Here is a 27,726-nt window from a genome sequence, read left to right as displayed (position 1 = left end):
AGTCGATCACTCAGGAATACTAGAAGAATTAAGGGAGTAAATGAGGTTCACATTGGCGAATCAAGTTCAGAAATTAAAGAAGTCAAAGCGATAATTGAAGGTCTCTCGACAAATAGCATCATTATCGATTGCTAAATCAACAGAGCCACATGACCATGACTCATACTCAGATCAAACCAATGCCATAGGTGTAATGAGAAAACCATCGAATTACAACCCATACTCTAACACATATAACCCTGGATGGAGAGACCACCCCAATTTTTCATGGTCTTAAGGATTCCAACAGAACGGACCAGCAGCTCCAGCTCCACCAATTCCACAAAATCCTCAAGCCTCTCAGCCAGCATTTAGACCATACAATCAGAACCAAAACCACTCTCAACCTAGACCATGGGAGGATGCATTCCAGAATTTCAGGAATGTTACTCACTCCACGATTGAGCAACAGAACCGCACCATTGATGGACTACGAAATGAGTTGAGAGCAGGCTTCAACTCACAAGCTCAATCAGTTTCAAGCCTCGAGAAGATGGTGGGACAACTTGCTTCTTCAGTTCAGACCTTGGCAATGACTGTTGAGAAAGGCAAATTTCCAAGTCAACCAGTGTCTAACCCTAAAGGAGTGCATGAAGCAAGTACCAGTTCACCACAGCAGCATGGAGAAGTCAAAGCAGTCATGACCTTGCGAAAAGGAAAAGAAGTCGACAACAAAGTGGAGATGCCGGTGACAAAAGAAAATCAAATCGTACTTGTGAATGTTGAGGACTCACCACCGGAGGAAAAAGAAGAAACCAACCCACGAGAATATGTTCCTAAAACTCCATTTCCTCAGAGGTTAGCGAAAGGAAAGAAGGGAAAATCCACAGGTGAGATTCTTGAAATCTTCAAACAGGTAAGTGTTAACATCCCTTTGCTAGATGCTATTAAACAAGTTCCATCTTATGCTAAGTTTCTTAAAAACCTTTGTACTAAAAAGAGAAATATGCATGTTCAAAAGAAGGCATTTTTAATAGAAAACGTTAGTTCTATACTCCAACATAAAATTCCTTTAAAATGCAAAGACCCAGGCTCCCCCACTATCTCATGTAGTATAGGGAACCGCACAATTGAGAATGCTTTGTTGGATTTAGGAGCTAGTGTAAATTTGTTGCCTTATTCAGTATTTGTGAAACTTGGACTGGGAGAATTACACCCAACTCTAGTGGTGTTACAGCTTGCAGATCGGTCCACGAAAATACCTCGTGGTATTGTGGAGGACGTGCTTATCCAGGTAGACAAGTTTTATTTTCCTGTTGATTTTATTGTAATTGACACTCAACCAATACAGGATTCAAGGAAGCACATCCCCATTATTCTAGGCCGACCTTTCTTGGCAACTGCGGATGCTCACATTCAATGCAAGACTGGAAATATGCAGTTGTCCTTCGGCAACATGACTATGGAACTGAACATCTTCAACATTGCCAAACAACCTCACAATGCAGATGATGGAATTGTTGATGTGGATTTAATTGAAGCATTAGTTGATGATACTTTTGTTTCAAACCTTAGTGATGATCCTTTACAAACATGTTTAACTCACTTTGGTTTTGATTTTGATATTGACAGATCGGTTGATGAGGTCAACGCCCTGCTTGACTCAGCACCATCTATGGACACTAATAAATGGAAGTCAAGAGTTGAACAACTAGCACCATCAGAGAAGAAACTCATCCCATCATCAGAATCACCACCGAAACTCGAGCTCAAATCATTACCCAATACATTGGAATATGCATTTTTGGGAGAAGAAAGTACTCTACCGGTAATCATCTCAGCATCCCTCAATGACGAACAAAAAGGTAAGTTGTTGGATGTTTTGAAAGAGCACAAAGGGGCATTAAGATGGACCATAGCAGACATTAAAGGTATAAACCCAGTAGACTGCATGCATTACATTCACCTTGATGAAAATGCTAAAACTACTAGGGAAATGCAACGTCGGTTAAATCCTAATATGAAAGAAGTTGTTAGAACTGAAGTCCTTAAACTATTAGACGCAGGTATTATTTACCCAATTTCTGATAGTTCATGGGTCAGTCCTGTACAAGTTGTCCCCAAAAAGTCAGGAGTCACAGTAGTTACGAATGCTGATAATGAATTGATACCCACTAGAGTAACTACAGGATGGCGTGTATGTATTGATTATAGGAAGTTGAATTCTGTCACACGTAAATACCATTTTCCTTTACCATTTATTGATCAAATGCTTGATGGATTAGCAGGCCATGAATTTTATTGCTTTCTAGATGGCTACTCAGGATATAATCAGATTCCCATAGCACCAAAAGATCAAGAGAAAACTACTTTCACTTGCCCTTTTGGCACATTTGCATATAGGAGAATGCCATTTGGATTATGTAATGCACCTGCTACATTTCAACGATGCATGCTAAGCATTTTTTCTGATATGGTTGAACGATTTCTTGAAGTCTTTATGGATGACTTTTCTGTCTTTGGTGACTCGTTTGATCAATGTTTACATCATTTAACACTAGTTTTGCAGAGATGTATCGAGAAGAACTTGGTCTTAAATTGGGAGAAATGCCATTTTATGGTAAAACAAGGTATTGTTCTCGGTCACATCATTTCGAGCAAAGGTATTGAGGTTGACAAAGCCAAGGTGGATCTCATTTCTAATCTTCCTCCACCCAAAACAGGCAGAGAAGTAAGATCTTTCCTTGGGCATGCTGGTTTCTATAGACGTTTCATTAAAGATTTTAGCAAAGTTTCTAGACCCTTATGCAATTTACTTGCTAAGGATGCACCTTTTGTCTTTAATGATTCATGTCTTGTGGCATTTGAAAAATTAAAGCATTTGTTGACATCATCACCCATAATTCAGCCCCCAAACTGGAGCTTACCATTTGAGCTCATGTGTGATGCATCTGACTATGCAGTAGGAGCAGTATTAGGACAAAGAGTTGATCGAATTCCGCATGTTATTTACTATGCTAGTATGACATTGAATGATGCACAGTTGAACTATTCAACTACTGAAAAAGAAATGCTAGCAGTAGTGTTTGCATTGGAGAAATTTCGATCTTATCTCATTGGTTGTAAAATAATTATATTCACAGATCATGCTGCTCTTAAATATCTTCTCACAAAGAAAGATGCAAAAGCTAGACTAATTCGTTGGGTGTTACTTTTGCAGGAATTTGACTTGGAATTCAAAGATAAAAAAGGGACAGAAAATGTTGTGGCGGACCACCTCTCTCGTCTCCATTTTGACACAATTACAGAATCATTACCATTGAATGAGTCATTTCCAGATGAACAATTAATGAATGTGGAAGTATTACCTTGGTATGCTGATATAGTTAATTATCTTGTTACAGGTAAACTTCCAGAGCATTGGACCAAGCAAGATAAGGCTAAATTCTTTGCAGAGATAAAGAATTTCTTTTGGGATGACCCGTATTTGTTCAAGTATTGTGCAGACCAAATTGTTAGACGATGTGTCCCAGAAAGTGAAATTCAGAATATCCTTTTATTCTGCCATGAACAAGCTTGTGGAGGCCATTTCAGTGCTAAGAAAACAGCGACTAAAGTTTTACAATGTGGTTTCTATTGGCCATCTATATTTCGAGACGCTTACACTTTCTGTTCTTCATGTGATAGGTGTCAACGAATGGGGAGCATTACGCGAAGGAACATGATGCCACTAAATCCAATTTTAGTGGTTGAGATTTTTGACGTATGGGGTATCGACTTCATGGGACCCTTTCCCCCGTCTTTTGGTCATCAATACATATTGGTTGCTGTTGACTATCTATCAAAATGGGTAGAAGCTATTCCATGTAGGACCAATGATCACAAGGTGGTGATAGCATTTTTAAAAAGCAACATTGTTTCACGCTTTGGATTCCCTCGAGCGATAATCAGTGATGGTGGTGCCCACTTTTGTAACAAAGCATTCAAAGCTCTTTTGACAAAGTATTCAATCACACACAAAGTGGCAACTCCGTATCATCCGCAAACCAGTGGCCAAGTTGAGATATCCAATCGAGAAATAAAGCACATATTAGAAAAAACGGTGAGGCCAGACAGGAAAGATTGGTCATTAAGACTTGATGATGCATTATTGGCATATAGAACGGCTTTCAAGACCCCGATTGGGATGTCACCCTACAGGCTAGTGTATGGAAAAGCTTGCCACCTACCTGTGGAACTCGAGCATCGTGCGTATTGGGCCATCAAGAAATTCAATTTTGACATGTAGTAAGCCAGCTCAGAAAGAAGATTACAGTTGGCAGAACTTGAAGAAATTCGCAATGATGCATACGAAAATGCCAAGATTTACAAGCAACGAATAAAAGTCTTCCATGATAAGCAAATTATGAGAAAATTGTTCACTCCAGGTCAGAAAGTGCTTTTATTTAATTCTCGCTTGCACCTATTCCCAGGTAAGTTACGCTCTCGTTGGTCTGGTCCCTTTATTGTTCATACTGTTTTTCCACATGGGGCAATTGAAATTAAGGACCCAAAGAACGGTGTCACGTTTAAAGTTAATGGTCAAAGATTAAAGCCATATCTAGAGTACCAACCACATGACGAAGACACCGAAATAAATTTGAGTGACCCACCAAATTTGAATTGATTTTCTTTTCTTTTCGTTGATTTGATTTTTCTTTCTTTCTTTTTATTATTATTCTTTTGCTAATTGAAATTGTTTTTGCATAAGTGTGTTTATTTTACCATTAAGTTTTCTCTTATCATTTTTAATCATGAGTCTCATACTTAGACCGTTCCTCCTGAACATTCTTAAACCACTTCAACGTGTCAAAACTCATCTCAAAAGGCAGATTCAATTTTGTAAAACACAACGCATTTGGGCTCTACAACCACCAGAGTTAGTAGCCTATGTTGAGGGTTTAGAACGCCAACTCAGAGACATTGAGAGAAGTGTTTACGACATCCAGTTGGAGCTTGAGGTAAATTCAATAAGAGGACGATTTTAATTGTGTGTTTTAATTTGTTTTTCTATTTGTGTGCTTTAGTTTGTTACCCCGGTGAAGTGGCGGATAACGGTACTCCGTGACAATCAAGTCGGTTACTTCAGTTTCCCATAATAACTGATATTCTGAGGCGAAAGTATGGACAGAAATGAGATTCTAGCGAAGCTTCACAAGCGATTCCCTTCACTTCCTCAGAATGCCCTCCTTACGATTTATAAAGCTCGGTCCGAACGCATGCGATTACTCATGAGGAATAACATACTTGCTGACATCCGTTGGTTAATCGAGGCTAAAGTACGATCGGCAGGTGAGTTACCTCCAAAATTTATTGCATACATGCCTGGTTGTGGTAAAGGAAATTATGCAAGAAAACGACGAGCTCGAAGAATTTCTGTTGCTTGTCATAAGTGTGCCAGAATGAGTTGCTATAAAAACCCATGTTCTTTAGGAATGATGTCTGATAACAGGGAAGATAAGATTCAATTCATTAGGGATGGCTTGAATAAGGAGTCATTGGATGATATCCTTTTGTCTCTTGAAACGCATCCCAGTGGATATGTGCAAGGAGCGATTCTCCAGTTATAACCATTATTCCAGAAAGAGCATGCACGATATAGTCTCGGGAATCTGACTATAAATGACCCTGTTTGCCAGTTTATAAGAAAACTGGATAGGAAGCCTATCCTCGACCCATAGAGGGCGTTCAAGCCGTTTCTGGACGTAAAACCAGAGGAAGATGTGAGCCACAGTCGCAACTACCTGTAAATATCCTTTCACTTTACTGTTATTTTATTTCACTATTGTTTTATTGTGTGCATTATTGTCTTTAATAATTTTATTACTGTTTGCTTTTTTCTTATTACTGTTTACTTTTTCCTTTTTACTGTTTCCTTTTTGACTCACGAGCCACGTGCTTTACGCGTTATTTGACACTGACATATTACCTCATACACAACCATGACCCACTATCACCAAGACTCTTAAATGTGATATCTTTTGTCAAGCACTCACAAATTGTTTTTGAGAAGTATCACAATGGCAGCTACTCCCAATAGACAATTCAAGAACATTTGTGTGTTTTCCGGTTTTACCTATGGCAAACATAAAGAGTTCGTTGAGGCAGCCATAGATCTTGATCGAAGCATAGCAGCGAGAAAATTACACTTGGTGTATGGAGGAGGTAACCGAGGGTTATCCAAAATGGTTTCAGAAGCAGCTTTTATCAGAGGAAGTCAAGTGTTAGGCATCATCCCAAGAGTCCTAAAACCATTGGGCAGTTCGTCTGACTCATCAACTGGAGAAGAGTTAGTCGTCTTAGGTATGCAAGAAAGAATAACTGAAATGCTTAATCATGCTGATGCTTTTATTTTCCTTCCAGGAGATCTTGCAACACTAGAGGCACTTATCACACTAGCATCTTGGCCCATCTGCACATCCACCAGAAACCCATCGGTTTGTTAAATGTCAATAACTTTTATGATGGCTTTATCGCATTTCTTAACCATGCAATAAAAAACTATTTCATTCCCTTTAATGCGAAAAAAATCTTTATTTGTGCTCACACTGCTAATGAGCTACTTGATATGTTACAAGCTTATCGACCGGAGCCAGACCCCTGGACCTTTGTGTTGGAGCGTCCAAATAATGATGGTAACAGTAGCAGCAGTAAGAAGTACAAATTAGATTTAACTCTCCGCCTGTAAATATTTTCTTCTGTGTTGCACCACCCAGGTGATGTCTTCTAAACTCTACTTCTTTCCTTTCAAACATTGAGGACAATGTTTCGTTCTGGTTGGGGGGAGGGAATAGTCGACAATTGTGGAATCTTGGTTAGGTTTTTACTGATTTTTTGTTGTAGAAACTAACTGTTGCTAACTTTTTGTGTTGAAGATGGCTGAATATGAAGTGTAGTTACTCTAGAAACGCATCTTCATCGTTTGAAAAAAAAAATTCAAAAAAAAATTTACACATTTTCTTTTTCTTTATTAAGTTTTGATGTTTATTTTTCTTCTTATTAATTTCTCCTCTATGAATATATATTTTCCAACTTTTGAGTCGAAGATGGTTGAATATGGAGTGTAGTGCCTCTAGAAACGCATCTTCTTAGTAAAAAAAAAAAATCATTTTCTTTTTCTATCATTTTAAGTGTACTTTTTCTAATTAGTTTTTTTTTTTGCATCATTTTCACATTTCTGCATGCATATTTTCCTTTCATGTTTAGAATAGGTTGGGGGGTAGAATGTTGTTTAAAAAAAAAAAATTGTGTGATTTGGTTTAACATTGGGTGACATGATTAATTTTAAATTTTAGTATTTGTATTATCTTTGGTCTTAAGTGATGTTACATTATGTTTGCTACTCTACATGTTGATGTCGGAGACATATATGAGTTGCTTGAAGGAATGAACATGTCATAATAAGTACCAAGTGAGTTTTTGAGCCTATCATTTTTCTTGGAGAGTAACCCTTTTGCCCATTCTTTATACAGCTTAATAGTTTATTATTGTATACACGATTTTTAGATTTCTTTTGAGTTAACCCTTAATAAAAATAAAAAAAAAGAAAAAAAAGTGTGTTGCTACATTTGGAGGCCCATCTAACTAGTACATATGGAAGGTTATTTAGAGCCCTAAAAGACGATGGAAAGGCCATCTTTGATCCGTTTGAGCCTTTCTAGCCATCTCTTTTATTAAATATCCATAGTTAACCCTTTTGAGCCTTTAAAAAAAAAACATTTTCTTTGTCAACTTATCATCTTGACCCACTCCGATTTGGAGTATTACCCGATATCTTATAAGTTCCATCACCTATTTATGTTTGAGAAAATGTAAATAATTATGTTCTTCAGTGAAGTTATACTAAAAAAAAAAAGCAAAAAAAAAAAATAACAAAACAAAAGTTGTTGTTTCAAAAGAATAAAAATAACAATAATAGGTGAAATCCACCTTGCAACTTCCAAAAAAAAAAAAAAATTCTCTGCATTTTTCTCAAACATACACTTTGTTTTCCTTATTTCCTTTCTTTGTTAACCATGTCCCTAGCCTACGTTACATCCTAATAAAAGTCCTTCCTGATTTTAGGGAACTATAATCTGAAGTAGAAGCTAGTTATATGGGCTAAAAAGATGTAGTGGTGCATATAAAAAAAAAAAATAAATTAGGTTGACTAACAGTTTTTATTTGACTTGAGATCGTATTATTTTTAAGCTGAGGGCATATTTATTTCATCTTGGTGAGAGCATGTGATATCACTTCTTCATTATTTTCTCTCAATTATCATTCATTGGAGTGACTATTTTTATTGGGTTTAATTTCTTTGTGAGAGTGTCACTACTTCTAGTGAGATTTTGGGGTTTGACATGTCATTCTTGAAAGTAGTTATAACAAAGTCTACTGGGCTGATTCATGTGGATGGTTGATGTGGGTGTGATGTTACTTTAGACTGGAGATAATGCTTATACTTTTATTTGATTGCTATCATTAATCTCATTGAATAAACACGAGTGTTTCTAAATTTAAAAAAAAATCATTTTGAATTTGAATTTTATTTTCGCTTCATTTGCTAGGGACTAGCAATAAGCTGGTTGGGGGGTGTGTTGAGTGTTAGAAAATGCATATTTATAAAGGAGAAAACCGTCATTTTACATTTCAAGTCTTACTAACAACCCTTACTTTTATGTATTTAACCTTCTTGTGATTTAATTACATGTGTTTTATTTTAATTAAGTATTTTATGTATTTTAGGGGCATTATAGTCATTTCACAATAAAGGAGAGATCGGACGGCAAAACGGACATCACTTTGAACTCAGGATAGTCGAAAACCTTAAAAGGATCATAAAAGGAAAAATGGCACCATTCATATGTACGGTACTAACTACGTTACTGTTCACAACACTGTTCACATAGATGGATCAATGACGTGGCATTGACCGATGATGTGGCATTGACTAATGAGGTGTCACGATCCTGTTGGGCTAAAATTCTTATGTACTGTTGATGGTGACGTGGCAGCATATCAGTGGATGAAAAATCTCGCGTACGGTACATGCATCACACAGGATTATCTTCAACCAAACCGCGTTACTGTTCATCCGCGTGGTCAAACCGTGGACTGTTGACTGATGACGTGGCGCAATCCTGAGCGTCCAAACTGTTTTTAATCCGATGGCCATGATTTACTCCATGTATCTATAAAAAGGGGGCCTCCCCCCCTAATTTGATATCTCTGAATCCATTTTTGGGATCCATTTTCTGTAATTCCTTCTCCATCTTGTATTTTCTTCGTATTTTAATAAATTCCCATTTTACCCCTAGTTCAATTATGAGTGGCTAATTTTCTTTCAAGCTTGGGTTGAAGGTGAAGTCTCAATATGTGTCATGGGCTTAATTTGGTAAATTTATTTTCTCTTCCCCTCTAGTTTTTGTGGATGTTTTGACTTCTCGTCGACAAATAATAATATTCTTGTCTAGTACCGCCTTGGTTTCACCGGCCCCCTAGTACAAGGTTATTATTATTTGGCACGATAAGCCCTTAGCACCATATTGATTAGAGCGTGGTTCATGAGGTGTGGATTCCCCCCTAATGATTTAATTGACATTAATAAGGATTATTTAGCCCATGATGCATGTTGATACGGATCCAGATACCCAAGTACGTCATTTCAATAGAATTCTCTTCAATTTCTTCTCGTCATTTCAATACCAATTTTAGAATTTATTCTCGCCATTTTAATTTAAGTTGTAGCATATTCCAAATAATTTCCACCACAAATCCAATCACCCATTCACAAAATTAATTCTACACAATTAAAATCCACCTCCTCGTGGGATCGACACTCGTCACCATTGATCTATACTATAATAGATTCGTGCGCTTGCGAGTACATTAAAATTTCACAACAGCAAGCTAGCGCCAAGTCCTAACCGAGACAAAGTGCATATGGGCATAACAAACCTTGGGTTTTATGATGGACTCAGCTTTGTTTCAATACAAAAATAAGTATCTCAGCTTATGTAATAATAAAAGTTTTGAAATATGGTAAGGAATCTCTGTATGACTCATACTTTTTGTAAGAAAGTTTTGTTTGTTGTGTATAACTACTTTTAAAATTTATATTTATATTAAAAGTACAACGTTTTAAAACATTTTTTTAATAAATATTTTAGTGGAGTGTTACACAATCTTTCCTTAATATGTCGTTCAGTAAAACAAGTTCTTCACCTAATCTCTAACCAATAAATAATTTAAAACAAGCTTTTTAAATTTAAAATAATGGAAGCATTAAGTAGAGAAATATATTAGGTTGAATTAGAATTAGATTCATATATGGGCATAAGCAAATCCACCAAATTGAATTAGATTCAATTTCTTCCTTAGTCTCCACGTGATGGCCATAATCTTCCGAATGAACATTAATTAATTTTATTGGCTTCCCAAAAATCTTCAATTGTTTTCCTTTCTGATTCTTTAAAGCATATTTTTTTCCCTGAATGTCCTTATTTAATTCCTCTTTAATCCTTGAATATACTTAAAATTACAAAATATAAAAACTAAGATAAAATTAACATAATAAAGTAATTAGAAAATAACTAAATTAAAAATTTACTAAAGTAATTAGAATCTTTAAGACCAAAACAAGAAAAAGATGGAGAAATTAATTAGTAAAATGTAGAGAAAATATGCACTTATCAAATTCCCCCATACTTAACCTTTGCTCATCCTTGAGCAAACCTAAAATAAGACAAAAAGAAAACTTAAACTAGTCCAATTTCGTAGGAAATCACGATTGCATTTAGCATATGCAACAAGTCTTAAAACCCCTAGGCGGCCCTAGCGGATGAGTTAGAGTCTTGTGAGAACTTCAGCGATGATCCCACAAAGATCATTCATTTTTTCCCTTTGGAATAGTATAAGCCTTAAAGATTGCATAACTTATATAGCTCAAAGAAAATTTCAAATATTATCAAAGTTCTAACTTTAATTCAATAGTAAATTACATCTCTCTTTTGATTTTTATAGTGTGTGTGTGTGTGTATGAATCAATTCAATCAAAATCCATTGCCAAAATCTTCAATATCAATAGCCTTTGCCTTGAATAAAGAAAAGAGTAGGTCAAACTAATCTTATCATCTTGATATCCACTTTTTTTTTTCATAGGCATTTATGTGCATTTTCTTTTTATTTTTCTTTTCTTTTTATTTTTAACCACATGCCCTTGATTGATATTTTTTTTTAACATCTATAGTCAGGAGCTTTTACTTTACCCCTTAAAGTATCTTTCTCCTCATGATAGATTATCATCTACATATTGGTGGCACATTGACCCAAATTACTGAAGAATAGCTTCAATCTTAAGGGTTATAGGTAGCTATTTCTAACTATGGTGCCTGTGTATACTGCACTATATTCAGGAGATAAGAATCAAGACAAACAATCATTTACTCAATTTAAAATTCTCAACTCAGTTTGTATCAATCTTAAAGTTTAAGTCAAAATTATGAAAGAATAGATATTAATGCTCATGGTGAGGAAATTAACATAAGAATCAAGTATAAACTAAAACCATATTAAACCCTTTCTAAGAACCATATTTATTGTCAATCAAATTCTTATCATTGGGTTATTCAAGACAAACAATTTGTTTTTGGTTTTTTTTAATGCAAAAGTTGCCAAAACAACAAAAACTACGTTTGAAATCATCGCCCCCCCACACTTAATTCTTACATTATTCTCAATGTAAGCCTAATGTCACGGGATCAGTGTTTTGCGCAGCCAACCCGTGCGACACTTAGACGATTTCTAGCACACAAGTCGCTAAGTAAGCCTTTCGATCTTCTCAAACTAGCCAAGCAACGATTCTTGCGACAATGCTAGAAAGAAGAGAGAGCAATATCAGCAAATATAATTTTATTACACACTAAAAAGAAATTACAAGAGAGCTTGTGCTGGTAGTTGTGTGTGTGGTGTGGTGATGAGTAAATAAAGAGGGCTCACCCCTATTTATAGTTGTTGGGTGCTAGGTGAGGAAGCTTCCTAGCAAGTTCTTTCTCAATTGCATCATGAGGAAAAACATTAGTAACAACAACTTAAGGCGAGAATGAAATACCAAAACTTTTTATCCCACTTCAAAGTTCTTTCTCAAAATCTGCTTATCATGAAAAACCTTAGTCTTTTCCTTGTAGATTTGAGAATTCTCAAGGCATCGTTATGAATTTCCTCTAATTCTTGCAATTAGAGCTTCTTGTGTTGGTCAGCAGCATCCAACTCCATGTTACATTGTTTCACAGCCCACTAAGCTTTATGTTCAATCTCCACCGGAAGATGACAAGGCTTACCATATACCAACTTGTAAGGTGACATACCTATGGGCATCTTGTATGCGGTTCTCTAAGCCCAAAGTGCATCATCAAGTTGTAGGCTCTAATCATTTTTATTTGGATTAATTGTCTTTTCAGGGATTGATTTCTCTTCTTTATTAAACACCTCAGCTTGCCCACTAGTTTGTGGATGGTAAGATGTAAAGACCTTATGAGTGATGTTGTATTTTCGAAAGAGAGCTTTTACTCACCTGTTATAAAAGTGAGTGCCTCTGTCACTGATAATAGCCTTAAGCTTTCCAAACCTCATAAAAATGTTGCACTTTATAAAATCTACCACAACCTTTGAATTGTCAATTTGGGTAGCTTTTGCTTCCACCCATTTTGAAACATAATCAACTGTAAGAACAATATAGAGATTACAAAAGGATGAAGGAAATTGTCCCATGAAATCGATGTCCTAAACATAAAAAAATTCTACTACAAGAATGGGAGACTTTGGCATTTGATTTTTAAGTCACAAATTACTTGTTCTTTAATAACGATCACAAGATTTGCAAAAGAGATATGCATCCTTAAACAATGATGGCCAATAAAAACTGCTTGCAAGTACCTTAAGGGTTGTTCTCTTTGGTCCAAAACGTCCTCCACAAGCCAAAGTATGACAAAAGCTAAGAATAGAAGTAAATTCAGTTTTGGGTACACACCTTATAATAACTTGATCAGAGCAATGCTTCCACAAGTGTAGCTCGTTCCACACATAGTGCTTTGCATCACTCTTTATCTTGTCCTTTTGTGCATGGGTCAACTCCTTTGGTATTGTTTTAATAACCAAGTAATTTACAATATTTGCATACCAAGGAATAACTATACCTACCTGTAGTAACTGCTCATTCGGAAAGTTCTCATGCATTGGAAGTGCATCTTTGTTATGGGTAAGACGACTTAAATGATTTACCACTAAATTTTCAAAACCTCTCTTATCTAGAATCTCTAAGTCAAATTCTTGCAATAGGAGTATCCATTGAATAAGGCGCGACTTAGCATTTTTTTTTATGTGTAAGTACCTAATAGCTAAGTGGTTAGAGTAAAGGATTACTTTAGATCCAATCAAATAAGAATGAAATTTCTCCAAGGCAAAGATAATCACTAAAAGTTCTTTCTTGTTGGTGGAGTAGTTGAATTGTGCATCATTCAGTATACGGAAGGCATAGTAGATGACATGAGGAAGCTTGGCCACACGCTGTACCAGCACAGCTCTAACGACATAGCCACAGGTATCGCACATGATCTCAAAAGGTAAATCTCAGTTTGGTGGTTGAATCACAAGGGTTGATGTCAAAAGCTCTTTTAATTTCTCAAAGGTTGTTTGGCATTTTTCATTGAAGTCAAAAGTCACATCCTTTTGAAGTAAATTGCAGAGGTGTGATGCTATCTTGGAGAAGTCGTTGATAAACCTGCGATAGAAGCCTACATGACCAAGAAAGAAATGAACATTCCTTATAGTAGCGGGAGGTGGTAAGGAGCGAATAAGATCTATCTTAGATTTATCAATTTCAATTTCTCTTTCAGAAATAACATGTCCTAGTACAATACATTGATTAACTATAAAATGACATTTTTTTCCAATTAAACATAAGGTTAATGTCAATGTGTCGTTTAAGCACAAGTGTAAAGTTATCTAAACATCTATCAAAATTTTCTCCATATAATCTGAAAAAAATACTTATCATACACTTTTGGAATGTGGCAGGAGCATTACAGAGACCAAACGACGTGCACTGATAAGCAAATATGCCGAAGGGGCATGTGAAGATCGTTTTCTCTTGGTCTTCCAGGGAGTGATAACGATCTGATTATAAATTAAGCAACCATCCAGAAAACAATAATGAGAATGACCATTTAAAGCATTTGATTAACAAATGGCAAAAGAAAATAATCCTTACGAGTGGCCGCATTTAGTTTGCAGTAGTCAATGCAAACTCTCTACCCCGTTTGAACCCTAGTTGACACAAGCTCATTTTCTTCATTCTTGACCACTATGATGCCTATTTTTTTTGAAACTACCTGCACAAGACTTACCATTTACTATCAGAAATGGGATAGATAATTCCTACATTAAGAAGCTTTAATATCTTTTTTTTATGACTTCTATTATTAGTGGATTAAGGCAACGTTGTGCATCTCTTGTTGGTTTAAACCCTTCCTCTAGCAAAATGTGATGCATGCACATCGAAGGACTAATTCCCTTAAGGTTAGCAATGGTCTAGTCAATCACCATCTTGTGATCCCTAAGCACCCTAATTAGCTTTTCTTGTTGAATTGGAGTACGAGTTTTAGCAATGATGACTGGAAGTGTATCATTCTCACCCAAGTAAACATATTGCAGGTGCTTTGGGAGTGGCTTAAGTTCTAAGATAGGTGCTTGCATAACTGAAGGTAAAAGTTTCTCGTTGGATAAAGCAATTTAAGGTAAGAAACATCATACCTGTTGGTATGTAATGGGGCTGCTCCATCTAAGATTGCCATAGCTTCCTCTACCTCATCATCCGGATATTACAAATTTACCTGTTTTTTAGAATCCTCCTTTATAATATTTTTGCTCATGACGATTTTAAAATTGTCGTTACCAGATAACTAAAAGATTTCCTACACTAAAGTGTTCATATCATCTATGCGAAAATATAGTGTAAATCACTGGGATACGTCTTCGTTTCAAAGATATTGAAGTGGATCACTTCACCATCGAATTCCATTGTGAGGGTTCCATCTGAACATAGATCTTGGTTCGGGTCATCTTAAGGAATTGTTGCCCCAATAGAATAGCTGTGGGATTGGGTGATCACTCATCCTTCATTTTAAGGATATAAAAATCAGCTGGAAAGACCAATTCATTGACCTGCACAAGAACATCTTCCACAAACTCCTTCGGGTAAACATTAGATCTATCAGCCAATTGAATAATTATACCATTTTCCTCCATTTGACCTAAATTCAAGGAGTTATAAATCGAATATGTCATAACAATAATTAAAGCCCGTAAATCTAGCATACATCTTTCAAACTTGATATTGCCAATAGTGCAAGGGATAATGAAAGTGCCTGGATCCTTGCACTTAAGAAAGAGTTTTCTTTGAAGTATAACAGAAACATTCTCTCGTATTCTTACCTTTTCGTTACCGCTCAACTTTCGTTTGTTGTTGCGTAATCTCTTTTAAAATTTTTGTATAATGCGACACTTATTTAATAGCATCGAGTAGATGAATATTTACCTCTACTTTACAGAAAGTCTCAAGGATCTCATTTTCTTGCTCATCTTTTTTGGATTGTTTAATCCTATTAAGAAATGGTGGAGGAACATGAAGGGTCTTAACTTGAGATGAAAGGGTACTTATCTTGCCAGATGAGACGACTGGCAGTGTAGAGTGAGAATCGTCCTTTCCTGTTAAAGGAACAGCCTTAGGGAAGGGATTAGTCATAAGATGTGATGATGTTATAGACACATTTGATGGCTTAGCTAATGATGGTTCCAACTGCTTTCCGCTCCTAAGCGACATGACACTAGCATTTTTCTTCAGATTAATTTCTAGTTGAGATGTTAACTTTCCTGAAGTTCTAGCCTTTATCCTACTCATAGATGTGGCCAATTAGCCAATATGATTCTCCAAGTGTTGGAGCTGTGTCTGGATAGTTTATTGGAATTGCATAGAATTGGTAGCAAAAGCTTTTACGAGATCTTCTAAGGACGTACCTTAATTATAGAGAGGAGGAGGTGGCCGAATTTAGTAAGGCTGTTGTATCCGTTGTTTGGGGTAGCCCATTAGGAACGACTTGTTGTTGGTTCCTATACTTAAGATTATGATGATCATTCCAACCTTCATTGCAAAAATTAAAGTAAAGATCATACCTCTGTCTTGATTGGCCTAAGAACACGTCAACTGCATTGGCTTGCTCATGTGAACCCTCTTGGAGAGTAGGACACATATCAGTTACATGCCCAACCATGGACCATACACCACACGGTCTCACCTGTTGCCCTAGAGCTAATTGTTGCACTAAGGAAGTAAGATTTGAAACTTATTATTATAGGGAAGTTGTTCTTACCTTATTAACTCGCTTAGGTGGCGGTAGTTGATTGTTCCCAGTGTTAAATTGTCAGGAATTAGCAGCCATGTTGGCAATGAAATTTCCAGCTGCTTTTGGTGTCTCATCCACCAGTGGTCCTCCACTAGCGGCATCAATCATGCTCTTATCTATCTAGAGTAGACCTTCATAAAAGTATTTAATAAGGAGTTGATCATTTATCTGATGGTCGGGGCAACTAGTACATAACTAATCGTTCTTAGTAGTCATAGAGTGACTCTTCATTATATTGTTGGATTCCATAAATTTCTTTTCAAATGCTGCCAGCTTTTGATGCTGGTAAGTATTTCTCCAAAAATAGCCGACTCATGTCACTCCATGTGGTGACAGTACCGGAGGGAAGAAAGTAAAGCCATTCCTTTGCTAAATCTGCCAAAAAGAACAAAAAGGCCATTAGCTTAACTTGCTCTTCAGTAACTCCAGCTGGTTTCATTGTGGAGCATACCACATGAAACTTCCTTAAGTGCTTATTTGGGTCCTCTCTTACAAGACCATGAAAAATAGGCAGAATATGAATCATTCCATATTTGAGTTCGAAGTTTACCTAAGGATTTAGATTCTAAATGCATAATTGTTGGTCCAAGTTAAGAGCCGCCAACTCTTTAAGTGTTCAGTTGTTGTTCTAGGCCATTAGTTCGGGGTTCTTGGCTACTTGGCTCTATCTTCGGCAGTGGAATGTGGATGGAAAAATCGAGTTCTGAATGTGATGAGGTTGCTCTAAGTTGTTGGAGTTTTAGTCAAATGTCCTCTATGCTCATAAAAATCTAAATATAGAACATAAATAACTAATTAAAATAAAATAAGTAAATAAATAAATGAGAAAATAATAAGTAAGAAAAAAATAAAACGAATGGTAATAAACAAACTAGATACTATTTCCCAGCCACGACGCCAACAATTTGGTAGTGTCGTTAGGATGCACCAGATTTGGTAGGATAGAGCGAGTAAGGATTGCTAGTTATATTTATTATCAACTCTAAAGCTGGACTTAAAATAAAATAAATATCCATAACTAGGCCACCATTCTTTGATGGTAATGACTACCCATATTGGAAAACTAGGATGAGAATTGATTTGCAAGCTTTAGATTATGAAATTAGGGAAGTTGTTTGTGGTGGTCCATTCATGCCTATGACTAAAAATGAAGTAGGAGATGATATTCCAAAACTGTCAAGTCAATAAAGTGAGTTAGAAAAGAAAAAGATATCTTTAAACTCCAAGGCAATGAATGCTTTGTTTCGTGCTCTTGATGAGAAAGAATTTCATAGAGTATCTAGTTGTGAGAGTGCTCAAGAAATATGGAATAAACTTAAAGTTGTCTATAAAAGGACAAATCAAGTTAAAGAGTCTAAAATCAGTAGATACACTCGTCAATACGAATTGTTCAAAATGGAACAAAATAAAAGTGTGTATTTTATGTATACAAGATTTATGGACATAGTTAACACCCTAGGAGCCCTAGGAAAAACTTTTTCAGATAGTGAGAAAGTCAACAAAATTATTAGGTCACTTCCAAAAGAATGGAAACCTAAGAGGACTACCATTGAAGAAGCCAAAAATTTAAATACTTTACCTATTGATGATTTAATTGGCTCTCTTATTTCATATGAAGAAGACTTGACAATAGAAAAAGGGCATGAGGAGAAGAAGAAAAGCATTGCTCTCAAAGCTTAAAAATATGAGAGTGATGAGGAAAGTGAACTGGATGATGAGGAGATGGCTATGCTAACTAGGATATTTAGAAAATTCTACAAGAAAACTAGTGAGCGGAGAAAGTTCAGAAACTTTAAAAATCAAAAGGAGAAGAAAGAGCAAATTACTTGTTATGAATGCAAAAAGCTCGGACATAAATGGTCGGAATGTCCTCTTCTCAATAAGCTCAAGAAGAAAGCAATGGTAGCCACATGGGATGATAGCGATGAGGAAACGAGTGATGATGAAGAGCATCAAGAGATGACAAATCTAGCTCTCATGGCAATCAGGGAAGAATTATTTGATGAACTTGATGAGGTAAGTGATCTTCCAACATATGATGAGTTACATAATGCCTTTAAAGAATTGCATGATGAGTGGATAAAAATTGGTAAAACGAAAATGCTAAAACTTACAAATGAAAATTATGCCCTGCAAAAATGTAATGATTCATTGAATGAACATATAAAGGAATTAGAATTAGACAATAAAATGTTGCATGATAGGATTGCATCTTTAAAAGGTAAACAAAAAATTTCATATGATAATGAAAAATCACATGTTGATGAATTGAAAAAAGAAAATGAAATGCTTAAGAAGAAGAATAATGAGCTAAATGAAATTGTGCTAAAATTCACAAATAGGCAAAAGATGTTGGATAACTTACTTAATTCACAAAAATGTGTGTTTGACAAAGGAGGTATTGGTTATAAGCCAAATTTGAAACAAAAGTATTATAAGAATTACTTTGTGAGTAATACCTCCATTAACAATCAAGTTATATGTTATTGTAATCAAGATGGTCACATGAAAAATATATATCCAGTGAAAAGAAATGCATATTATGGTGTCAAATGTATTTGGGTTTCAAAAGGAACTATTGCTAACACTCAAGGACCCAAGAAGTTTTGGGTACCTAAAACTTGGAAACTTTTTCTTCAGGGATCAAAGAAAAGGAAAAATAAGTGGTACTTAGACAGTGGATGTTCAAGACATATGACAGAGAATTACTATTGGTTTTCAAGTTCTACCAAGGTCGAGAACGGTGGAAATGTTTCCTTTGAAGGTAATTCAAAAAGAAAGATCATTGGTGTTGGCAATGTCAGTAATGTATCCTCTACTCTTATTGAAAATGTGTGTTTGGTTGAAAATTTGAAACACAATTTACTTAGTATTAGTCAATTGTGTGGTAAGGGTTATAAAGTTATTTTTGATAAAACTAGATGTGTTATTGAGAATGCATGTGATGGCAAGATTTTGTTTGTAGGAAATAGATGTGTCAATGTTTATACCATTAATATAGATTGTGCATCTACACATGATAAATATTTTTCCGCATTGCATGATGATGGTTGGTTATGACATAGAAGACTAGGACATGCAAGCATGGACTTAATATCAAAGATTTCCAAAAATGATTTACTCAAAGGTCTTCCAAAAATTAGTTTTCAAAAAGATAGAATTTGTGAAGCATGCTAATTTAGTAAACAAATCAAAACCTCTTTTAAACGTAAAAATCATATTTATACTTCAAAACCTCTTCAACTAGGGGTCGGCATCGGATTGGATTCGAATAAATTTGATCCGATCCGAACTAATTCGGATCAGATTCAGATTTGAAGGCAAATCAGATTGGTTGAAATTTGTGCGATCCAATCGGATTTTGTTCGGTTCGGATTGGATTTTGTTCGGTTCGGATCAGATTCAGATTTGAAGGAAAATCCGATTAGTTGAAATTTGTGCGATCCAATCGGATTTGGTTCGGATCGAATTGAATTCAGATCAATCCGAATCATCCGATCGGATCTGCATTGTAAAAAAAAATGAAAATTAAAAAAAATAAGCTAAACGACTAAGGACTAAGCCTAATTCACCACTCACTAGTTCACTCACTCTCAGATCTCAGTCATAGCCAAGTACCAAGTACCAACTCAAACTGTCAAACATTAACAAAAGACACAGCGACTCAGCGAGTAGCTGACAAAAGCAAAACGCCAAAACCAGCTTCATCCCGTCATCCGTCTTGAACCCATTAACCCACCGGTGACCCCTAAGTCCAACGACACCCCAAAACTCAGCTGCCGCTAGCCCGCCGACACCAATCGACTGGAAGCTAGCTGATTTCGAGCAAAACCTAGGCGAACGGAACCCAGTTAATCGACCCAAACCCAGCTAGTAGCTGCCTCTTCAAGACTTCAACCACTGATCACGTCCAGCCGGCCAGTTGCCACGCCAAACGCCAATAGTCCACTTCCACTATTCCCGAGCAGCTAGCAACTTTACTCATGGTAAGCAATTAAACTCGACCCATGACAATTGAAAGTTGAAACTTAAAATTTCATGCTTCTTTAGTCACGGGTAGCCGCTTGGAAAATGCCCCCAAACGCAAGAGCAAGCGGCTAGCCGCTTGGTCATGGGTTTAAGGATTTTTCTTCCCCTTTCTCTTGCTTTTTTCAACCTCTCTCCATTTTCTCTCAAGGCCTAACACGTCTGTGTCTATGCGATTTGTTTGAAACTTGGAAACTAAAAAATTTACTGTTCTTGAATTGTTCTGTTTTTTCCTTTTATTTTTTCTAATGTATGATTATTCATTTGTAACATTAGTTGAGAAAGACATGAATATGTATTGATGTATAACTATAAAATATAAATTGCGATGGGAAAGACAACAAAAGATGAATTTATTTGTCCATGTATTGAAACTTTGAAATATACGATTTGTTCATATTTTCATTCTCTTCAGTCTCCACAGTTGAAATTTTTTCTTTTGATTTTTTCATTATTTCATTTTCATTGTCTGATAATTCATTATTTAAGGAGCTTAGCTGAATTTTATTAATTATTAATAAACTAAAAAACAATATAGTTTCATCAAAATAAAAAATTCAAATTTATTAATTATTAAATAATCATCATTATTTAATGTATGATTATTCATTTGTAACATTAGTTTATTAATTATTAATAACTAAGGAACAATATCAATTCTTTAAAATTAAAAATTCAACTTCATACCGTACGTTGTGGTAGTAGAATTATTTTATGATAAGTTAATGTCATTAATTGCTTTATTTCCAAATAATAATTTGATGAATGAATTTGTATAACTAGTAAGCTTGGCTGAAGAGATTATATATGGTCAAAAGTCATATTTATTTTGTAGTTGAAAATTCATAAACGAAAGTTACAAAACAATGATGATTGATATCGTTTTTGTATTTTCATATGACTAGACATTAAAAATCAAATTCAAATGATGATGATGAAGTTGAAAGTGTACAAGTACCCACAGAAAAGACAAATACAAAGCGGAAGAAGCCAACTCAGAGACGACCAATGAAGAAAAGATCCGAGACATGGAATCATTACATTGTACTTGAGGACAATCAATATAAAGCAAAGTGCAACCATTGTGGCAAGATATATCAGTGCCATCCCAGGTTTGATGGGATTAGTAATATGGGAACTCATTTAAAAGTATGTGAAGCATACTTGAACATGAAGCGAGAGCAAGATGAAAGACAACAAAAGTTGGCAGCCGACAGTGGTGAAGGAAATGCAAGTAATATGGTTTTGGCCAAAGGATGGAGTCAAAAAGCTTGTAGAAGGGCAGTCAGTAAAATGATTTTCTTGGGCGAGTTGCCGCTTAATTTTGTTGACAACAAAGGGTTTAGGCATTTTTGCAATGTAGCTGTTCCTCAGTTTATTATGCCATCTCAGAGAATTATTAGTAGAGATGTTAGGGATATGTTCTTGGAAGAAAAGGGAATTTTGAAGAGTTTGATATGTAAAAATAAGCAGAGAGTGTCTCTTACAACTGACATATGGACTTCAGTTCAGAACATGAGTTATATGGTAGTCACAATTCACTTTATTGATAGTGATTGGTGTTTACATAGGAAGATTCTCAGTTTCAGCGTGATTAAAGACTATAAAGGGAAGTTGATTGGCAAAAAGATTGAGGCCTGTTTGCTTGAATGGGGAATAGAGAGGGTGTGTGCAATAATTATTGATAATGATGTTACTATTGATTATGTGAAGAACCAAATGCTTATGTGGAAGAATGTTGATGCACTTGTGTTGCGGGGTGATTACATGCATGTGCGTTGTTGTGCACATATCTTAATTTTGATTGTCATTGGGGGGTTAAAAGAGTTGCATGCCTCAGTTGCCGGTATTCGGAATGCTGTGAAGTATGTGAGATCATCCACTTCGAGATTGAAAGCATTTAAACAGTGTGTAGATCATGTGAAAGGCCCTAATGGAATTGTGGTTTTAGATTGTATCACTAGGTGGAATTCCACCTATTTGATATTGATGACTGCTTTGAAATTTCGGGAGGCATTTGAGAGGATGGCAGAAGTAGATAAACCATATGAAGCATACTTTTGAGAGGAAGAAAATGAGAAAAAAAGGGTGGGGCCACTTGAGCTTGAAGATTGGGAACATGCTGAAAGAATTGTGAGGTTTTTAAAGATCTTTTATGATGCTACATTAACTTTTTCAGCCTCTTTGAGTGTCACTTTTAATCTTTGTTATGATTCATTGAGTGCATTAGAAAAAAGCAAAGATGTTTATGTGCATTTGATGGCTTCTAGCATGAGGGAAAAATATGACAAATATTGGGAGTGCACGGAGAAAATCAACAAAATCTTGATTATTGCCTCAATACTTGATCCGCGCTGCAAAATGGATTTTACTAAACATATTTTTAGTATGATGTTTTTCGATAATAGTACGAAGATTGAAGAAATGGTCGCGGTGATGAAAGGCTTGTTGAATTCACTTTCTGATGCATATAGTGGATGGAACTCCTCACTACCATTGCCTAGTGAGAGTTTTCCTAGTGGCAGTGCCAGTGGTGGCAGTGGCGGTTCTAGTTCTTCTCCGCACCTTGTAGATGACACAGATCGGCAACAAGGGTACATAATGGAACATGGTGATGATACTTTATGAGTTGCTCGCTCTTTTCTTGGATATGCTAAGAAAGTTTTAATTCAAAACGAGGGCGAGCTTGTGACGACCGAGGTGGACAGACACTTACTTGACCCGATTGAAGATCCTAGTAATGATAAACTAAGTGTTTTATTATGGTGGAAGGTGAACGGGTCGAAGTATCTAATATTGCAGAAAATAGCAAGGGTTATCCTTGTAATTCCGGTATCTACTGTGGCTTCGGAGTCCGCCTTTAGAACTGAGGGTTGTATCATTGACGAATATAGGAGTTCTTTAACTCCCACTATGATTGAAGCATTGATTTGCATTGAAAATTGGTTACAGTCTAAACATTTTGCCACTCCCATCTACGACCTTAATCAAGAGTTGAAAGATCATATATATCAAATGGAGTTACAAGAAGGTAAATTTTTTATATTACATTTTATATATAATACCTTTTAAATTTATTATAACACATTTTTTAAATTACTCATGCACTAATTATAAGTTATTATGTTTTTTGTTTCATTTTAAAGAGTATGTACAATCACAAGCTTCAACAATTACAACGATGGGTGCTAGTACTCATCATGATATTTGAATAGGTAACTCTTAAATTTAATAGATCTTTTGTTTTCAAGGTATTATATTTATAATTGTTTTACTTTTGGTTTTAAGTCAATTGTAACATGATAATTGTTTGTGATCTTATGTTAGGAAAGTTGAAGTTGGTAGTTGGAAAGCAAAAGTTATGGACTCATCAAAGTGTGTTGTGAGTTTAATTTGGTGTTATTGTACTTTTGGTTTGAAGAATTGTAGTCTATCTAATCGTTTTTGGATGATAATTTTTATTTTGGTTTATTTTATTGTTGGATGATATAATGATAATATTTATTTTGTGTTTATTTATTTGGAGACTTGGAGTTGGAGTAAAGTTTATTTTGTGTTATTCATTTGGACTTTGGAGAGTTGGAGCAATGTTTATTTTGTGTTGCTTATTTGGAGGCTTGGACTTGGAGTAATGTTTATGCACCTAGCTTGTAAGAGCATTACTAATTAAATGAAATGGGAGTGTTTGTACAAAATGAATGCATATGAGAATATAAATGGGCCGTTCATTATAGATTATTAGATTTTATTATTTAAATGTTTTCATTTTAATGGTTTATATTTTTTTACTTTTGTGAATGGAAACTTTGTATCGGCTTGTTTTCTTAGTATATGTCAATGCCATATTGTCAAGGAAACAATACATTGCCATTTGTCAACTTGTTTTCATTTTTTTTAATGGTTAGTAAGTTTTCATTAATTATAGATTTCATAAATTTTTGTGAGAATTGTGAAAAAGGTCCAAATCCGATTTGAATCCAAATTAATCCGAATCCAAAATATAATCCGAAGCCGAAAAGTAATCCGAAATCCAAACTCATATGATCTGATCTGAATCCCAGTAATCCAAAATTTTCACCCGATCCGAATAATTCGGATCGGATTTAAAGTCGGATTGAATTCGGATGAATTTTTTTTCAATCCGAATTATCTGAAATATGATCAGATTCATCTGAATCCGATCCAAATCCGAAATTGCCCACCCTTATCTTCAACAACTTCACATAGACTTATTTGGATCTTCAAGATGTAACACTCCACTATATTATTTACTTAAAAATGCTTAAAAAAATAATTACTCTTAATATAAATACGAATTTTAAAAGTTTAGCACAATCCAGCAAAAACTTTCTTACAGAAAAGTAAAAGTCATATAGAGATTTCTTAGGTTATTTAAAAACTTAATTATTACATAAAGCCAAGATATTTATTTTTATTAACACAAAGCTGAGCCCATCATAAAATCCCAAGGTCGGTTATGCCCATATCAGTGGTGTTACAATTTGCAGATCGGTCCACGAAAATACCTCGTGGTATTGTGGAGGATGTGCTTATCCAGGTAGACAAGTTTTATTTTCCTGTTGATTTCATTGTAATTGACACTCAACCAATACAGGATTCAAGGAAGCACATCCCCATTATTCTAGGCCGACCTTTCTTGGCAACTGCGGATGCTCACATTCACTGCAGGACTGGAAATATGCAGTTGTCATTTCGGCAACATAACTATGGAGCTAAACATTTTCAACATTACCAAACAACCTCACAATGCAGATGATGGAATTGTTGATGTGGATTTAATTGAAGCATTAGTTGATGACACTTTTCTTTCAAACCTTAGTGATGACCCTTTACAAACATGCTTAACTCACTTTGGTTTGGATTTTGATATTGACAGATCAGTCGATGAGGTTAACGCCCTACTTGACTTAGCACCATCCATGGACACTAATAAATGGAAGTCAAGAGTTAAACAACTAGCACCATCATCGAAGAAACTCATCCCATCATCAGACTCACCACCGAAACTTGAGTTCAAACCATTGCCCAACACTCTGGAATATGCATTTTTAGGAGAAGAAAGTACTCTGCCGGTAATCATCTCATCATCCTTAAATGACAAACAAAAAGGTAAGTTGTTGGATGTTTTAAAAGAGCACAAAGGAGCATTAGGATGGACCATAGCGGACATAAGAGGTATAAACCCAGTAGACTGCATGCATTATATTCACCGCGATGAAAATGCTAAACCTACTAGAGAAATGCAACGTCAGTTAAATCCTAACATGAAAGAAGTTGTTAGAACTGAAGTCCTTAAGCTATTAGACGCATGTATCATTTGCCCAATTTCTGATAGTTCATGGGTCAGTCCTGTACAAGTTGTCCTTAAAAAGTCAGGAGTCACAGTAGTTACCAATGCCGATAATGAATTGATACCATCTAGAGTAACTACAGGATGACGTGTATGCATTGATTATAGAAAGTTAAATTCAGTCACACGTAAAGACCATTTTCCTTTACCATTTATCGATCAAATGCTTGATAGATTAGCAGGCCATGTATTTTATTACTTTCTAGATGGCTACTCAGGATATAATCAGATTCCCATAGCACCGAAAGATCAAGAGAAAACCACTTTCACTTGCCCTTTTGGCACTTTTGCATATAGGAGGATGCCATTTGGATTATGTAATGCACCTGCTACATTTCAACGATGCATATTAAGCATTTTGTCTAATATGGTTGAACGATTCCTTGATCAATGTGACTCGTTTGATCAATGTTTACATCATCTAACACTAGTTTTGCAGAGATGTCTCGAAGAGAACTTGGTCTTAAATTGGGAGAAGTGCCATTTTATGGTAAAACAAGATATTGTTCTCGGTCATATCATTTCGAACAAAGAGCTCGAAGAATTTCTGTTGCTTGTCATAAGTGTGCCAGAATGAGTTGCGATAAAAACCCATGTTCTTTAGGAATGGTATCTGATAACGGGGAAGATAAGATTCAATTCATTAGAGATGGCTTGAATAAGGAGTCATTGGATGATATCCTTTTGTCTCTTGAAACGCATCCCAGTGGATATGTGCAAAGAGCGATTCTCCAGTTATGGCCATTATTCTAGGAAGAGCATGCACGATATAGTCTCGAGAATCTGACTATAAACGACCCTGTTTGCCAGTTTATAAGAAAACTGGATGGGAAGCCTATGCTCAACCCATAGAGGGCGTTCAAGCCATTTCTGGACGTAAAACCAGAGGAAGATGTGAGCCACAGTCGCAACTACCTGTAAATATCCTTTTACTTCACTGTTATTTTATTTCACTGTTATTTTATCATTTGTATTATTGTCTTTAATTATTTTATTTTATCATTGTTTCTTTTTCTTTTTACTGTCTCCTTTTTGACTCGCGAGCCATGTGCTTTACGCGTTATTTGACACTGACATGCCACCTCATACACAGTTGTGATCCACTGTCACCAAGATTCTTAAATAAGACTTTTTGTTAAGCACTCACAAATTGTTTTTGAGAAATAATCCAATGGCAGCTAATCCCAATAGACAATTCAAGAACATTTGTGTGCTTTCTAGATTTGACTATGTCAAACATAAAGAGTTCGTTGAGGCAGCCATAGATCTTGGTCGAAGCATAGCAGAGAGAAAATTACACTTGGTGTAAGGAGGAGGTAACCGAGGGTTATCAAAATTGGTCTCAGAAGCTGCTTTTGTCAAAGGAAGCCAAGTCTTAGGCATCATCCTAAGAGCCCTAAAACCTTTGGACAGTTTGTCTGACCCACCGATTAAAGAAGAGTTAGTCGTCTCAGGTATGCAAGAAAGAGTAACTGAAATGCTTAATCATGCTGATGCTTTTATTTTCCTTCTAAGTGATCTTGCAACACTAGAGGCACTTATCACACTAGCATCTTGGGCCCATCTGCACATTCACCAGAAACCTATCGGTTTGTTAAATGTCAATAATTTTTATGATGACTTTATCGCATTTCTTAACCATGCAATAAAAAACTATTTCGTTCCTTCCAATACGAAAAAGCTTTTTATTTGTGCTCACACTGCTAATGAGCTACTTGATATGTTGCAAGCTTATATACCGGAGCCAGACCCATGGACCTTTGTGTTGGAGCGTCCAAATAATGACGGTAACAGTAGCCGCAGTAAGAAGTACAAATTAGATTTAACTCTCCGCCTGTAAATATTTTCTTCTGTGTTACACCACCCAGGTGA

At 35.7% G+C, this 27,726-nt stretch overlaps 1 protein-coding gene across 1 annotated transcript; it reads left to right on the top strand.

Moving 5' to 3' along the window:
* Positions 1-502: 502 nt before the first annotated feature.
* On the top strand, positions 503-26,744 carry LOC127901279 (uncharacterized; the record flags this gene model as incomplete). The annotated part of the gene is given in 4 exon segments (XM_052438275.1): positions 503-1,204; positions 3,410-3,479; positions 4,101-4,538; positions 26,665-26,744. Coding segments are annotated over 4 exon segments (1,290 nt in total), but the record flags the coding sequence as incomplete, so codon positions are not given.
* Positions 26,745-27,726: the final 982 nt, after the last annotated feature.

This window comes from Citrus sinensis, chromosome 3, assembly GCF_022201045.2.
Source record: "Citrus sinensis cultivar Valencia sweet orange chromosome 3, DVS_A1.0, whole genome shotgun sequence".
NCBI lineage: Eukaryota > Viridiplantae > Streptophyta > Magnoliopsida > Sapindales > Rutaceae > Citrus > Citrus sinensis.
This window is presented reverse-complemented; position numbering and strand designations above follow the sequence as displayed.